At 37.1% G+C, this 18,236-nt stretch overlaps 1 protein-coding gene across 9 annotated transcripts in view; it reads right to left on the reverse strand.

Moving 5' to 3' along the window:
* The window catches only part of LOC139425903 (uncharacterized), a 135,090-nt gene that overhangs the window by 45,997 nt on the left and 70,857 nt on the right, over positions 1 to 18,236 (reverse strand). For all 9 annotated transcript variants that reach the window (XM_087159696.1, XM_087159695.1, XM_087159693.1 and 6 more), the window contains exons 21-25: positions 14,390 to 14,531; positions 9,055 to 10,840; positions 7,003 to 7,893; positions 3,187 to 3,759; positions 89 to 561 (exon numbers count right to left, since the gene is read on the reverse strand). In XM_087159696.1, coding sequence (XP_087015822.1) covers positions 89 to 561; positions 3,187 to 3,759; positions 7,003 to 7,893; positions 9,055 to 10,840; positions 14,390 to 14,531 — 3,865 coding nt within the window. The remainder of the gene's footprint in view (positions 1 to 88; positions 562 to 3,186; positions 3,760 to 7,002; positions 7,894 to 9,054; positions 10,841 to 14,389; positions 14,532 to 18,236) is intronic.

Genomic DNA, 18,236 nt, shown 5'->3' on the forward strand with positions numbered 1-18,236 from the left:
TGGGAAAACTTTGACATTGTTTGACTATTAAAAAAAATGATATTCTTGAAATTGAATTTAGAAAAAGTTTTAATTTAAATTTACTTACCAGCCATACTTTTAGGTTTCGGAACAAGAATAACAGGACATCCTTTATATTTTGGACCTTTAGCAGGAGTAAAACCATCAACGCAGCATCCGTAGAACATTGTATCACAAGGACAACCCTTCAGGCCAAGTCCTTGAGCTGCAGTTTTATTATCCGGGCAACAGCCAAATTGGGTTGACTCACATGGGCAATCTTCATAATTTGGACCTCTTGCTGGTGTTTTACCGTCAGGGCAACAGCCAAATGGAAAGCCATCACAGGGACATTTAGATTTGTCGGAACTTGTTGCAACAGTTATACCATCAGGGCAACATCCATACGTAGTGGAATAACAATCACCTCTATCACCTTTTTCATTGTGTTTGGGTGTTTTTTCATCCGGTCCACATCCTTCAAAGTGAGGCCCTTCAGCTGGAGAGACTCCATCCTGGCAGCAACCAAATCGGAAGTGCTTACATTTGCATCCAAGATTACTATAAGATACATAACGTTTACCAAGAAATTTAATAAAAATAAACTTAACTCAAAATATTAAAATCATTTTTAGATTTTAAGCTAATACACTGACAGAAAAAAATCCCAATCACCAAGAAGTTGAGCTAGATAAACTAAATTTTGTAAGCTTGCGTATGCAACTAAAAGATTATGTCTATTCAGATTTCGCGTTTGGCGCATGAGTTTGGCGCTGGTAGCGCCACTGTGAACAGGCAAGTCAGGGTTGCTTTAAATACGTGTTCATAAATGCTATTTTTTGTTAAAATTTGGCATAGTTGTAGTGTTCATAAATAAATGCCTTTCAGAAGACGAAGAAGTCATTATCAACAGCTCACTGACATTGAAACTGGTCGCATTATAAGGCTGAGAGAAGGTGGATTTTCGGCGATATTGCAGAAAGACTGGAGAGAAATGTGCATGATTTGGTTCGATTTTATAACCATCGTTGAATAGTCGACCCAATTTCGGGTTTATGGCAACTAATGTTCAACTCCGCAGCCTTGTAATTTTGAACCAAATCCAGAAGACAAGGAAACTCTCAAGTATTGGGACAAATTTGCTTTTGTAGAGGACTTTTTGATGGAACACTTCATTTTGCGTTACATGGAAAGTGAAACCACGAAAACCTTCCATGGTTAGAAAGATGGAAAGGGGACTCTAATCCACGATTCGTCTACCACTGAGGAAATTTTACTACAACACTGTGGTCGGTGCGACCCAGGTGAGGAATTCGTATCGATCAGCCTTCGTTGGGATTCGAACCCACTTCACCTACCTCAGTGGAAAGCAAATACCTATCCCCTGAGCCATCCCGGCTTATTCTGTGCATGATTGTTGGCGGCAGTGGTCAAGGGAAGGCACTGATTGACGAAAATCGGGTTCTGGGCAGCGAAGCGGTGCTACTCAGAGGGAAGAGACTGCCATGTACGGCGTGTGGCTGTGGCGTACCGTGCAGCGTCTTCATCAAAAATTCGAGCTGCAGTTGTCACTGCTGTGATACAACGAATTGTTACAAATTGGCTACTTTAAGTACAACTTCAAGCAAGACGCCCTGTAGCTTGCATTCCATTCACTCTAAAGCTTGCATTCATCTCCCAATGATGGCCGTTTATTAGTTAGAAAGAGGCTAATTAAGCGCCTGGTACCAACCTGTCTCAGGCCTAGACACACTGGACCCACTCCTGGGATTATGGTCTAGGGAGCAATTTCCTATGACAGAATTAGCACTTTCGTGGTTATTCCATGCATCTTGACTGCAAATTTATACGTCAACCCGGTGATTAAACCTGTTTCATTGTCCTTTGTGAGCACCATTCAAGAGGGCATTTTGCTACAGGATAACGCTCACCTTCATACTGATGTTGTAACCCAACATGCTCTACAAAATGTCGACATGTTGCTTTGGCCTGCTAGATCATCAGATCTGTCACCAATCAAGCACGAATGGAACATCACTAGACATCAACTTCAGCGTCATTTACAGCCAGTATTAACTATCCCCATATTGACAGACCAAGTGTAATGGGGATGGAACTCCATCCCATGAAAGGACATACGGCATGTGTATGAGACAATGCACTCTCGTTTGCTTGCTTGCATTCAAAATTCTGGTGGTTACGCTGGTTATTAATGTACCAGTATTTCACATTTCAAATTGTTTTTTTTTCTTAATTGCATTATGTAATCTATTAGCTTTAATCAGTTAAATGTGTTACTCAGAAAATCTCTTTGCCGAAATTTCATTACTCTACAGTAATTTTTTTCTGGTGTTGCCCTCAGAGTATAGCAGATAAAAGATTATGTAGGCCTAATTGTAGTCTAGCCTAACCTCGACCACATGTTTTCAGCAAGAAAAATGATATCTCCCTCCAATGTTTTGATATAATAACCTTTATGAACATTAATAAACTTGTTTCTTTGTTTACAAAGTAAATGCTATTACAATCTTATGTTATGAAATATTAATTCATTGTTTGCATAACCATGTGTGAATAGAAAGAGAAATGATTGGAGATCCTCAACAAATGATATTTTAGTTTATCACAATCGCCTGAAAGAAATCCAAGGAAGAATAATTATATATTAATGCATATAAGTAACTTGAGTCATAAAATTGAGTTATGAAATCGAAAAAAAAATCTTTTTTTCGAAAAACTCTTTTTCGCATCACCTCTTAGGATTAATTATACGAGAGCAGAAATCTGATCCACGATCCAATAACGGTGCTTAATTGTTCATCATATATGCTCTGAAGTCGGTGTTGACAAGAGAAGCAGATTAATTTTTAGGGATAAAATTTTGAATGCGTAAGTGACCAGGTCACTCCACTTATAAACGTTAGACCGCTATCATTTCAAGTAAACCATAAGATCAAACAAAAAACGTCTAACGTGAAAATAAAGAGTATAAAATAAGTTCGGGTGTTTTAAATAGTGTATTTCGAATTACTTAATGGCAGTAACCCATCGCAGGTTGGAAACGTAAACTGGCAGTTATGTAAACCATGCATTTGAGCAAGTCAACTCCAAAACACAATTAAGTGTTTGTTTTATATGAATACAATTAAGTAAGTTGTATTCATATAAAACTAAAGATATTCTTACTTGAGACCATGAGCAGGAGTAATTTCATCAGGGCAGCAACCGTAAGGGTAAGTTTGGCAACCACAACCGCCGAAATTGGGTCCTGAAGCAGTTGCATTGTTGTCAGGGCAGCAACTAAATTGCGTTCCAAAACAACATCCTTCTGAATTGGGTCCCAATGCAGTGGTTATTTCATCTGAACAGCACCCAAATTCAGTTCCAGCACATGCTGGAGGCTCAATGAATGTTGTGATTACAGTAACCACTGTTGCAGTTTCCATCCTCTCAGTAGGATTGGTAGCTATTTCACACCCTAAATAATTATCATCAAGTGCAACCGTAATATTATCTTTACAACAACCAAAAGGTTGGCTGTTACAAGGACACTCATCTGAGTTGGAACTTGTTGCAGCAGTTTTTCCATCAGGGCAACATCCATACATAGTGGAATAACAATCACCTCTATCACCTTTTTCATTGTGTTTGGGTGTTTTTTCATCCGGACCACATCCTTCAAAGTGAGGCCCTTCAGCTGGAGAGACTCCATCCTGGCAGCAACCAAATGGGAAATGCTTACATTTGCATCCAAGATTACTATAAGATACATAACGTTTAACAAGAAATTTAATAAAAATAAACTTAACTCAAAATGTTAAAATAATTTTTAAATTATAAGCTAATACATTGACAGAAAAAAATCCCACTCACCAAGGAGTTGAGCCAACACCTCCTAGAATAAGGTAGGCCTCAGCACGGATCAAATTAGTAGTCCGATGTGACGAAGTTAACTGCGCAGTTGATGAAAAATAAGAAAGATGTCATTACGTTCGGGGTACTAAGCTGCGCAGTGGTTGAGAATACGAAATAAGTCACTACGTTTGGACTACTAAAGGATATTTATGGTAACCCGTGCAGAGGCCTACTCTTTTCTAGGAGGTGTTGGTTGAGCTAGATAAACTAAATTTTGTAAGCTTGCGTATGCAACTAAAAGATTATGTCTATTCAGATTTCGCGCTTGGCGCATAAGTTTGGATTTGGTAGCGCCACTGTGAACAGGCAAGTCAGGGTTGCTTTAAATACGTGTTCATAAATGTTTTTTTTCGTTAAAATTTGGCATAGTTGTAGTGTTCATAAATGCCTTTCATAAGACGAAAAAGTCATTCATAAGACGACGAAGTTCGCTGGCATTCGAACCCACTTCACCTACCTCAGTGGAAGGCAAATGCCTTTCCCCTGAGCCATCACGGCTTATACTGTGCATGATTGTTGGCGGCAGTGGTCAAGGGAAGGCACTGATTGACGAAAATCGGGTTCTGGACAGCGAAGCGGTGCTACTCAGAGGGAAGAGACTGCCATGTACGGCGTGTGGCTGTGGCGTACCGTGCAGCGTCTTCATCAAAAATTCGAGCTGCAGTTGTCACTGCTGTGATACAACAAATTGTTACAAATCGGCTACTTCAAGTACAACTTCAAGCGAGACGCCCTGTAGCTTGCATTCGATTCTCTCTAATGCTTGCATTCCTCTCCCAGTGATAGCCGTTTATTGGTAAGAAGTAGGCCAATTAAGCGCCTCGTACTAACCTGTCTCAGGCCTAGACACACTGGACCCACTCCTGGGGTTATGGTCTAGGGAGCAATTTCCTATGACAGAATTAGCACTTTTGTGGTTATTCCATGCATCTTGACTGCAAATTTATACGTCAACTCGTTGATTCAACCTGTTTCATTGTCATTCGTGAGCACCACTCAAGAGGGCACTTTCCTACAGGATAACGCTCACCTTCATACTGATGTTGTAACCCAACATGCTCTCCAAAATGCCGTCATGTTGCTTTGGCCTGCTAGATCATCAGATCTCTCACCAGTCAAGCACGTATGGAACATCACTAGACAGCAATTTCAGCGTAATTTACAGCCAGTATTAACTATCTCCATATTGACAGACCAAGTGTAACAGGGATGGAACTCCATTCCACGAAAGGACATACGGCATGTGTATGAGACAATGCACTCCCGTTTGCTTGCTTGTATTCAAAATTCTGTTGGTTACGCTGGTTATTAATGTACCAGTATTTCACATTTCAAATTGTTTTTTTTTTCGCATTATGTAATCTATTAGCTTTAATCAGTAAAATGTGTTACTCAGAAAATCGCATTGCCGAAATTTCATTCCTCTGCAGTAATTTTTATAAAAAATTATATAGGTCTAATTGCAGTCTAGCCTAACCTCGACCACATGTTTTCAGCAAAAAAAAAATTATATCTCCCTCCAATGTTTTGATATAATAACCTTTTTGAGCATTAATAAACTTGTCTTAGACACTTGTTTCTTTGTTTACAAAGAAAATGCAATTACAATCGTATGTTATGAAATATTAATTCATTGTTTGCATAACCATGTGTGAATAGAAAGAGAAATGATTGGAGATCCTCAACAAATGATATTTTAGTTTATCACAATCACCTGAAAGAGCTCGAAGGAAAAATAATTATACAAGGTCCGGCTATTAATTTCCAGGACTGACGTAACTGTAGGGGAAAGAAAAGCCGGAAGATGGCGCTAATGATTGCATATTGAAGAGTGTTTTCCTGCGCATGTGCAGTGCAATCGGCGCCAGTCTGAAGTGAGTGGTTCTCGTGGAAAGGCGCATTAAAACGGAGCTCTTAAATTCCTGTTGTCGAAGTGAAATGGAGCAAAGAATTAACATTAAATTTTGCTTCAAATTGTGCAAGACAGCTGCAGAAACCTACAAATTGTTAAAACAAGTTTACGGCAAGGAAGCATTATCTCGCTCAAGAGTTTTTGAATGTTTTAAACGCATTCGAACGCGAAAGTGTGGAGGATGATCCGCACACAGTTCGGTCGCAGTTCGTACGCAAGCCGAAAACAATTAAATTCGCGTCCACGCATTGTTCGCGTCCACGCATTGCGTTTGCTGTAAGGCGATTCTCAGCTCAGCATGGTGTCGTTCAGTCGCAGCATCCACTGTACCCGCCAGACCTAGTACACACTTTTTCCTGTTTCTTAAGCAGAAAAATTCACAGAAGGGAACAAGATTTCAGAATGTCGAAGCCTTCACGAAAACTGTAACGTCACTAATAAAGAGCATTCCAAAAGAGGACTTTAAAACTTCTTTCCGAAATTTGTACAGCAGAGCACAGACGTGCATTACGGCTGATGGGGATTACTTCGAATAATATTAAATGGCTATGTGTTTAACTTTTTTTTCTTCTGAGTTATTCCATGAGTCCTGGAAATTAATAGCCAGACTTTGTATATTAATGCATATAAGTAACTCGAGTCATAAAATTGAGTTATGAAATCTAAAATGAAATCTTTTTAAGGAGGTCCATTTGAATAAAACTAGGAGTGTATTTGTTATATGAGATGAAAACCGCATCACCTCTTAGGATTAAATATACGAGAGCAGAAATCTAATCCACGATCCAATAACGGCCTTTAATTGTTCATCATATATGCTCTGAAGTCGGTGTTGACAAGAAAAGCAGATTTATTTTTAGGGAAGAAATTTTGAATGCGTAAGAGACCAGGTCACTCCACTTACAGACGTTATACCGCTATCATTTCAAGTAAACCATAAGATCAAACAAAAAACGTCTAACGCGAAAATAAAGAGTATAAAATAAGTTCGGGTGTTTTAAATAGTGTATTTCGAATTACTTAACGGCAGTAACCCATCGCAGGTTGGAAACGTAAACTAGCAGTTATGTAAGCCATGCATTTGAGCAAGTCAACTCCAAAACCCAATTAAGTGCTTGTTTTATATGAATACAATTAATTAAGTTGTATTCATATAAAACTAAAGATATTCTTACTTGCGACCATGAGCAGGAGTAATTTCATCAGGGCAGCAACCGTAAGGGTAAGTTTGGCAACCACAACCGACGAAATTGAGTCCCGAAGCAGTTGTATTGTTGTCAGGGCAACAACCAAATTGCGTTCCAAAACAACATCCTTCTGAATTGGGTCCCAATGCAGTGGTTATTTCATCTGAACAGCACCCAAATTCAGTTCCAACACATGCTGGAGGCTCAATGGTTGTTGTGATTTCAGTTACCGCTGTTGCAGTTTCCATCCTCTCAGTAGGATTGGTAGTTATTTCACACCCTAAATAATTCTCATCAAGTGCAACTGTAATATTATCTTTACAACAACCAAAAGGTTGGCTGTTACAAGGACAGTCATCTGAGTCGGAACTTGTTGCAGCAGTTTTTCCATCAGGGCAACATCCATATTTAGAATACTTACAACATTTTTTTGGGCCTTCAGCTGCAGTCTCATTATCATGACAGCATCCATTCATAGTTTTAACGCATGTCGGTGTCGCTGTAGTTGATGGAACTTCAGTTACTTCTGTTGTAGTTTCCATACTCTCAGTACGTCTGATAGTTATTTCACACCCTATATAGTTGAGGCCATATGCAACCGTAATATTATCCTTACAACATCCAAAACGTTGACTGTAACAAGGACACTCATCTAAGTTGGAACTTGTTGCAGCAGTTTTACCATCAGGGCAGCAGCCAAAACGTTGGCTGTAACAAGGACACTCATCTAAGTTGGAACTTGTTGCAGCAGTTTTACCATCAGAACAACATCCATATTCAGTATGCTTACAACATCCTTTGAAGTCTGGACCTTCAGCTGCAGTCTTATTATCACGGCAACATCCATGGCGGAAGTGTTCACATTTGCACCCGAGATGACTAAAAGATCAATGAAAAATATATAACTGAGCGTTTCAAATTGTAGGAAATTATTGTCAAAAAGAAGAAAATTCTGTTTACGTCTGACAAGAAAAAAATGAAAAACATAAGGTTTATCTCTCCTACATGGGGCGTGGGACAGAGTAATGGGCATCAGGCACTGAACTCTTGTTGAAATTTCGGTAACTTGAGAATTCGGAAAAGGGTCAAAGTGTTGATGTATGATAAATTCAATTTGGTGATAATTTTTTTCTTTCACTATTCAAGAAATAATTCCTTTCTTTAGGTGGGGACGAAGCTATAGTTAAAAATTAATCACTTGAATAAATCGAAAAGTATTTTGAATGACGATAAATTCTATTTGGAGATATTTTTTTCTAGCACCATTCGAGAAACACTTTTTACTTTCATCTCATTGGGCACAAGGTAGCAGTTGAAAATTAATCACTCGAATAAATCGAAAGGGAGTCGTGATGGCTGAGGGGATAGAGCGTTCGCCTACCAATAAGGTGAACCGGGGTTCGATCAAAGTTCATTTTATTTGCCAATTAAACTAACTAATTGATTTCCATTTCTTAACGCAAATTCTGATATGCACGTTCATCCTTTTCTCTTATTTCTTCAAAAACTTAATAAAGCCAATTTTTTTAATACTTTTGCTTTAAAATGTGGTATTATTTTTAAGGATAAAGACTTAAAAAGGTATTTTTAATGAAAAAAATTCAAAAAGCAAAAATTCGTTTCATCTTTGTGAAAAATAATCTGTTTTGATATCGTTCAAAAGTGCCATTCATCTAATTAATACACTTCTTGTTAAAAATATTGAAATATACGATCAATAAATCTTTTTTCTATGAAAAACTGATCTGGTTATTCAACTTTATTCGGGTAGATTAGTTTGATTTTTAACTATATGATTTTAATCATATGATACTAAATATTGTAAGCATTTGAAAAAATAGACCAGCAGGTCACACAATTTAAAAGACGGACCATATTATTCTATTATCAAAATCCTCTCGCATTTCCCCCAATACTTTAGTACTGCTTACGTCTAATCCATTCAACTTCCGCAGTGCTTAAGTTATTAAGTACGTAATAGTTATATCTCTCTAAGCTTTGAATAATATTTATTTTAAAGTATAGTAAAATTTTACTTACTTGGGACCTGGAGCACGAGTAATCTCGTCCGGACAGCACCCATAAGGGAAAGTTTGGCATCCACAACCACCATTTAAAATCGGTCCTGAAGCAGGAGTTTTATTGTCAAGACAGCAACCAAATTTAGTTCCAACACATGCTGGATAATGACTTTTCACCAAAGTATTATTGTATGAATCCCCCACAGTTTTTCTTTTAGGACCTTCAGGAGCAGTTCCACTTTCAGTTCCTTCAGACATAGTTCCACTTTCAGTTCCCTCAGACACTGTTCCAATTTCAGTTCCTTCAGACGCAGTTTCACTTTTAGTTCCATCAGACACAGTTGCACTTTCAGATCTTACAGACTCAGTTCCACTTTCAGTTCCTTCAGACGCAGTTCCAATTTCAGTTTCTTCAGACGCAGTTCCACTTTCAGTTCCTTCAGACGCAGTTCCAATTTCAGTTCCTTCAGACGCAGTTCCACTTTCAGTTCCTTCAGACGCAGTTCCAATTTCAGTTCCTTCAGACGCAGTCCCACTTTCAGTTCCTTCAGACACATTTTCACTTTCAGTTCTTTCAGACACAGTCCCACTTTCAGTTCCTTCAGACACATTTTCACTTTCAGTTCCTTCAGACGCAGTTCCACTTTCAGTTCCTTCAGACGCAGTTCCACTTTCGGTTCCTTCAGACGCAGTTCCACTTTCGGTTCCTTCAGACGCAGTTCCACTTTCGGTTCCTTCAGACGCAGTTCCACTTTCGGTTCCTTCAGACGCAGTTCCACTTTCCGTTCCTTCAGACGCAGTTCCACTTTCTGTTACTTCAGACGCAGTTCCACTTTCGGTTCCTTCAGACGCAGTTCCACTTTCGGTTCCTTCAGACGCAGTTCCACTTTCGGTTCCTTCAGACGCAGTTCCACTTTCGGTTCCTTCAGACGCAGTTCCACTTTCGGTTCCTTCAGACGCAGTTCCACTTTCGGTTCCTTCAGACGCAGTTCCACTTTCAGTTCCTTCAGACGCAGTTCCACTTTCGGTTCCTTCAGACGCAGTTCCACTTTCGGTTCCTTCCGACGCAGTTCCACTTTCAGTTCCTTCAGACGCAGTTCCACTTTCAGTTCCTTCAGACGCAGTTCCACTTTCAGTTCCTTCAGACGCAGTTCCACTTTCAGTTCTTTCAGACGCAGTTCCACTTTCAGTTCCTTCAGACGCAGTTCCACTTTCAGTTCCTTCAGACGCAGTTCCACTTTCAGTTCCTTCAGACGCAGTTCCACTTTCAGTTCCTTCAGACGCAGTTCCACTTTCAGTTCTTTCAGACTCAGTTCCACTTTCAGTTCCTTCAGACTCAGTTCCACTTTCAGTTCCTTCAGACGCAGTTCCACTTTCAGTTCCTTCAGACGCAGTTCCACTTTCAGTTCCTTCACACTCAGTTTCACTTTCATTTCCTTCAGACGCAGTTCCACTTTCAGTTCCCGCAGACGCAGTTCCACTTTCAGTTCCTTCAGACGCAGTTCCACTTTCAGTTCCTTCAGGCGCAGTTCCACTTTCAGTTCCTTCAGACGCAGTTCCACTTTCAGTTCTTTTAGACTCAGTTCCACTTTCAGTTCCTTCAGACGTAGTTCCACTTTCAGTTCCTTCAGACTCAGTTTCACTTTCAGTTCCTTCAGACGCAGTTCCACTTTCAGTTGTTTCAAACTCAGTTACACTTTCAGTTGTTTCAAACTCAGTTACACTTTCTGTGTCATTCTCTGTTACTTGAAGTAGGAAACGTGAGGCATGTTTATCATTGTATTTAATTACGTCCGTCGTTACGTCTGAAAGTTTGTAAAGGTGTGTTAAAAGACAAACGATTGCACTATTTCTATATAGTATAATATGCATAATGATATTAGTCATCATGTATGTGGAAAAATATGTTTGATATTTCTTATTAAAACTCTAAAATAGGAACGATGAATTGTAAAATTATCTCCAGAGGATCCTTGTACTAAACAGTGCTAATAAGGAACCTTAAAATTTTTCATCCCTTATTTCCCCATCCCCTGAAGTGTATGAATGCAAAATTTGTTTCGCCACGTTTGTTTTTAAAAGAGCTACGTATTTTTTCCATTTAATTTTGTTTGCGTTTGTTCAAAAATGTCTAAAATGAATGTCTCAAATTTCAGCTATAAGGGGCTCTCATATAAATTTTTATAATATAATTATATCGCAACGAATGAATAAAAAATGTATATATCTATAATTTATAATATAGAATTTTCTGAAGTAGATGAAGTTCATGCAAATTTATGCAAAGCTTTCAAATAAACAAAAATCTATATTCTATAAAATGCTTACGGGTGATTCTCACGAAACATGACAATTCGGAACGAAAAATTTCTTCAAATTTGAAATCTTCCGAATAATCTAAAAAAATTTTTGTATACTTCTTTAGCTACACTTATTAATATCTTATAGACAGCAGTGTAGTTTATTGACATTTGCTCGAGAAAAAAAATAAAATAGAAATTCACCAAATCTTGAATGCCAGGAAAATGACATATTAGCTTAGAAGTTTAAAAAACAGTCATTTTAAGTTAATAGTAAGTACCTCAACTTAAGCCTTTATGTTAGATGGACCATAAACTGCTTAAATGAATTCTTTTAATCCACTGTAGAAGGAAGCAGAAAATTTTTTGTTGCTGATATGTACAGAATGAAATTGTGTATAATAATCAATCATTAAATAAATGAATAACTTTGATTACATCCAAGCATATTACAATCATACATAAACTTGGTATTAGGTTAATATTTGCTTTCCCTCTTTACAGTATTAGCAGTTAAAAAGAATTTCTGGTAACACTTCAATGTCCTGGCATTCATGAGCCAGGAAAATGACAGCCAGGATAATGACAAATTCGCTATTTTATAGCATATAATTTTACCTTAATTTAATATTTTGGCCGAAGACGTTTATATTCTGCAGAAAACAACAGTATTTCTTAAAATAACTCAGATAAATCTAGGTAGTTTTTGTAATTAATGATTTCAAGAAGCCAGGAAAATGACAGCATAAAACCTACTCTCCTTGAAAAAGTTTTTGAAATAGATTTTGAGCCAGAAAATAGGTTCTTTATTCATGCAACAAGACATGTTTAGATAGGAGGGTATCTAATCAATCGATTAACATACGATATTGATTCCTGGCGCTATCTATTTTGGTTATAAATCACTAAATAAAAGTAGCCAGGAAAATGACAGATTTTCAAGGGACAAACAAATTATTGACAGAAAAAATTATTTTAAACGAAATTATAGTAAACAATACCCTCTGCGTACATTCCAGAAATGCTTACATAGGATAAGATAAGAAAAATTAGATTTTTAAAAATGTATGGGAAGTTTTGAAGCTAGTTATTATTGGAAATATTGTTTGGGACATGCCAGGAAAATGACATTTTGATATTCAATAAAAATTTTTAAGTATACAAAACAGTCAATGCTAGTGCAAAGTCATTAAAAAATACTAACAGCAATGCTATTTATTAATTTCTTTAAAAAAAAAAGCTCTTTTAGTATTATAGTATTAGATTTTGGAGCAAGGGACAGTGAATTTCATGTTTCGTGAGAATCACCCTTATGCGTACGTGATTACAAAATCGATGTAATTTCTTTTTAGTTGTAGGAATAAGCATGGAGCAAAACAGTTAAACGTTGTTTCATTGTTCCATATTTTAATATGAACTTTGTTTTAAGTTTTGTAGAAAGCTGAATTCTTATTTTCTTGAACTTAAATTTTGCTAGATTTTAAATTTCGCTTAATAGTTTAAGTGCAGTGTTTTATGATCTATATAAAAGTGTGAGCCTGTTTAATGAAATTCCAGAAGAACAATATCAATGAAAAACTGTCAAAATTTCTTCGGAAAGAGAGCGGAGTTCTAATGAAATATATATTTAGAATTTTCTACAGAGAAACGTTTCATGAACTATTTATTCTAAACTTTAGACTTCAAAAAAGTATAATTAGCTTGACGGAAGTAAAGTATGCAATGATTAAGTGAAGCGAACACAGATTGCGAAGAACTAACTACTAAATTTGGTGAGAGTTAACAAAGCAGGGGATGGAACCTGCTACTTTTATTATATATTTTTTTATTATTTCTTACTCTTTGCCTTAAAAATGAATATTGTTTGTTTTAAAAAAGGGATAGAAAGAATTGACAATATTGTTTCATAGCATGCTACAGACATGAGAAATTTTTATTTTCCGGAATAGTACCATAAACCTCAAAATGATAGCATCAATTCACGACAAACACATCGCCGATGACCTTTAAATTGAGGCATAGCTAGAAATGCGAGTTTACAAAAATGGGCATATAGCTAGAGATGCGTGTTTACAAAAATGAGCATATAGCTAGAGATGCGTGTTTACAAAAATGGGCATATAGCTAGAAGTGAGTGTTTACAAAAGTGGACATATAGCTAGAAATGAGTGTTTACAATGTTAGGCAATGAGTCCAGAATTCGAGGAAGATTTTGCGGGTGAAGTTTTAAAATTTTTAGTATTTATGAATTGCCATTACAAGTTACTAAAGCTTTTAAGTATTTAGCCTTTATGGATAAAGGTCATAACATTTGTGCTGAAGTCTACAAAAAAAGAGATCGTGGAGAAACTTCTTTTTTCCTATCTCAAACCCAGTAGGGAAAGGAATACTGCTGACAATAAAAAAGTGATCCTCTGAATTATTAAAACGCCATGCAACATCGACGCAGAGATAATCTGGCTAGTTTTCCATAAAAGATGTGAATGGCCTCCAAAGAACAAATGGTAAAGACTTTTTTTTTATTTGATTACAGCTCTAATTGCTAGGGTATTTATCCCTTTTTTCTAAATACCATTGTATAAAATTGAACTTAAATTTAAACAACAAAAATGTGTGCAAGAACCTTATATTTGCAAAATTTTGCTACATGCATATTAGATTAACAGAATATTGAACAGCAATAATCTCTGTATGACTCTGCTAAAGTCACAGATAAATTTGGATTTTTAAAAAAATTGCTGTAAATTCACTCTATGATTTCTGCCTACCGGGCACAGCATTGATGGTCATGAGGTCCGAACTGAACCGATGATTCCCGATGGTTTACCAATAGCGCTACGAGATAAGACTCGTCTAATCTCGTAGCTCTTAATTACTTTACTAAACCTAGTCATCACTTGCGTGATTACACCTAAAGCAATTTAAATGTGGGTATGGAGTTTGATGAACTCCCTGTATTATAGTGCATATTTTAAATTCTTACAAGATTCCAATTATTTCATACTGTTTGAAGAGCGCTGTTGAATACAACGTTAAATATATTCATGCCCTTACCTCCATCGCATGGCAGCATATTGCAAGTTTCGTTTCGGGGAGGTTCAGTTCTTGGATCGCAGTTACTTGAATCCACCACCACTTCTCCATGCAAACAGAAAATTGTCCTTGTCCTTTCACCACCCCCACAAGGCGCCGAACACTTTGATAAAAAAAGGAAAAAGTTATTAAAATATTAAACAATAGTTTTGATGATAAAAAGATTTAATATATATACTAGCGGACCCGACAGACGATGTCCTGTACACACATCTTTAATTGGAAAATTTCAAATTTTTTTGAATAAGCTGTAACAATCTGGATCGTTTTGATGCAAATTTTTATTAAAAATTTATCATATTATCTAACGTCATTACATATATCTTATCACAATTCGACCAATCGATAGCGTGTGAGTATGTGTATACTATCAGCGAAGTTAAATGTAGAGGTTGTTTTAGATCAAAACTTAAACTTATTTTAATTAAAGGTAAAAAAGTGAAAACTTAAACTATTTTATAACAGATATATTTTTTCAATTAAAAAAAACTTAAGTTATCGTAATTCCATTAGATGTACAATATTTTTGGTTAATTCTTCAGGAGCATACACAAACAAATTCGAGGGTTTTCCAACTCTGGAACACGCAACATATAATTGACCGTGAGAAAAGCACGGGTTTTCTAAATCTAAGCCACAAATTGTCATTGTTTGACCTTGTGACTTATTAATAGTCATAGCAAATGCTAAGCGGATTGGAAATTGCAAACGTTTGAATGGTATAGGCGAATCTGAAGGAATCATTGGGATACGCGGTAGAAGTACAACTTCACCTTGAAATTTTCCACTTAAAATAGTGGCTCCCAAAATGTTACCCATGATATTTTTATGACCAGTCGCGTGCCATTGCACAATTTCGGAGCATTCAAATTTCGAAGCAAAATTATAGGTGAGCCAATCTTCAATCACAAATTATGGGGTGGCATTCCAGGTAAATCCAGTGAATTTAAAAACTCGGCAGGATAGTTGACAACTTCATCAGGATCAACAACAGTGTCAATCGATTTGAATGTAATTTCACTACCAGGCAATGATTGTTGTACTCTACAATTGATTGCGTCAACATCTAAATTTTTTGCGGCTAAAATAGCTCGCTCACGTAGCCATGCATGATTAGTATAATTATGTGGCAAATCTGGAAAGATACTTTTTATTAACTCCTCTTTGGTAGGCACCATGTTGCAAAAATTCTGTGGGAGTCGAATATATTGTGTATCTTCATACAATTGAATTTTACCATTGCCAATGTCTAACAGTTGTTCAGAGAATCTTGACGCTAATGGATCATTTTGAAATTGAACACGCATATTAAGAGTGAGGCATAATTTACTGACACTTGGCCACAGATAAGATTCCTTCAAACATGCGTTTATTTCGTCCGCATATGTCGCACGTGGAATGACGGGTAATGTTTGTCTGAAATCACCTGACAGTAGCAGTAGAGCACCACCAAAAAGCTGAGTATTATCTTTGATATCTTTTAGGGACCTGTCGAGAGCTTCAAGCGAATGCTTGTGGGCCATTGTACATTCATCCCAGATAATAATTGCACATTTTCTCAAAACTTTAGCCATGCCTGGATGCTTCTTCATGTTACACATTGCTTCGGGATTGGTATGAATGTTCAAAGGTAATTTAAGTGCTGAATGCGCTGTCCGTCCACCATCAAGTAAGGTTGCTGCAATGCCTGATGAAGCAATTGCCAATGCAATATGATTTTGAGATCGAATACGCGCAAGTATTAGTGAGACGAGGAATGTTTTACCAGTGCCACCTGGTGCGTCCAGAAAAAAAATCCTCTTTGTTGTGCTGCAATTGACACGTTAATTTGATTATATATATTTCGTTGCTCAGCAGTAAGCAATCGTTCATTGTTAGCAACAAAAGTAGCCAGAGAAGTCATATCGAACTGGTGTTCACGTTGAACGTCACTGTTGATGATATCTGCTGCTTGGCGGATTGGCGCTGGCATGCCAAAATTTATGAGCGGCATGTTCGAAATAAGAATACAAATATCCTCAATCATTATTAATGCCTCGTTATATATTTTCGCGGAGAATTCAATACTGAGATTTTGATTAGTAATTCTAATCCGATGCAAAATATCCTCACTCATTGAGTCTTTATATTTATTCCACAGACGGAAAACACGTTGTCAATATTATTGAAAATAATTGACGAATTTGCTGTGGAGATGAGCTCAGTGCTGCATCTGCAAGTGTGAGATCCCAATGGTTATCATCCTCCAATAAATGTAACTCACGACACGCATCAAAGAAAGTGCCGTATAAAGTACCGTTGACTTTTCGCAAGTATTGGAAGGATGTCGGTTCAGGAACGTTAACCAATAACAAACGGAGAAAAATGCATTCGCGTTGCTTAGGATGAACTGTATATAATCGTCCTAAAGTATTTGTCATAACTATGTCGGAAAATCCTGGGACTAGAGTGCCTCGTTTCCGTGGTTCCCAACTTTTTGATTGTTTATTCCATGTAAAAAATTTAGGAACATCAGTATACATTAATGTCTTTGCAAATTCACCGACAATATCTTGTCGTTTAAAAAGGTTGAAAAATTCAGTAAGAGTTGTTTTTGGAGCTGTTAAAGCTTGTTGTAGTGCATTCTGTTCTGTGAAATAAACACGCTGTCCATTTTCAAGATGCACAGCCAAATGTTCAACAGCAGGAACCCTTTCATGTATAGGAAGTGTAAACATTCGCCAAATAGCTTCATTACTACTTATATATCGTCCCATTTGATAATGTGTTATTTCGTCATTCTTATTTACATTTTGAACAGCAAATATAGTTTTATCACTGCCCTTATGAACGTACTTACAAATGCAGTTGATAGACTTCATCGAACTGCATAACTCAACGTTTATGTGTGCTTTATAGGTTTTGCACAGCAATGGTGAATACGGAACCACCCAGCGATTACCGATGTCAACTCTTACACCGTTTGATAGACACAATTCATATGATTGACCGCCATTGTCTACATCTCTATGACGGTAAGATGGATAACCATCGATATTGGTGATAGTGTCAGTTTGACATGGTTTAGGAAAACATTTCGCACATTTTTCATTATCCACACATGGTGCATCATGTTGAGAGAACCACATGGACCATGGATCATATTAGTAGTCACAATGTCAATCAATTCTTGATCAACATTCGGATTTGGAATTTCCGCTGAAATAATTTTGTCAATTTCTTCTGGGCGTACTTTGTCCACCAACCAAATCAAAATATGCGCATGAGGTAAACCTCGTTTTTGCCATTCAACAGAATAAAGCCAACATCACGTTTCACCAAATACCGAGTGATGTGTAATCAATTTCATCAGAGATTTCAATTTTTGTTTGAACACATGTGCAATGATATCATGGCGATGCATCGATGTTTGACCTGATAACAGCAAATTTTTAATTTCATCCCAGTTTGGATTACACGTAAATGTGATAAAAAGATCTGGTCGGCCGTATGCGCGTACGTAAGTCATGGCGTCTTGAATATATTCTTGCATATGACGCGGACTACCAATGCATGATGATGGAAGAATATATGCGGTACCGATGTTGTTGATATCATTTGTTGCATCTACGTTACCGGTTATGGCGTCACGCAAATGAATGTACTCCTCAGAACGAAGTTTCGCTTGATTAAATTTCATATAACGCAATCTCTCACTTTCGATTTTTACATACAGATCAACAATGTACTGATGATATAGCTGTCTGCATCGGAGAATGTTATTATCTTCATTTTCACGAATCATCAACCGGTATGCGTAGAAGTTCAT

The sequence above is a fragment of the Parasteatoda tepidariorum genome, chromosome 3 (genome assembly GCF_982258835.1).
Source record: "Parasteatoda tepidariorum strain Cologne lab strain chromosome 3, Ptep-v5.0, whole genome shotgun sequence".
Classification (NCBI taxonomy): domain Eukaryota; kingdom Metazoa; phylum Arthropoda; class Arachnida; order Araneae; family Theridiidae; genus Parasteatoda; species Parasteatoda tepidariorum.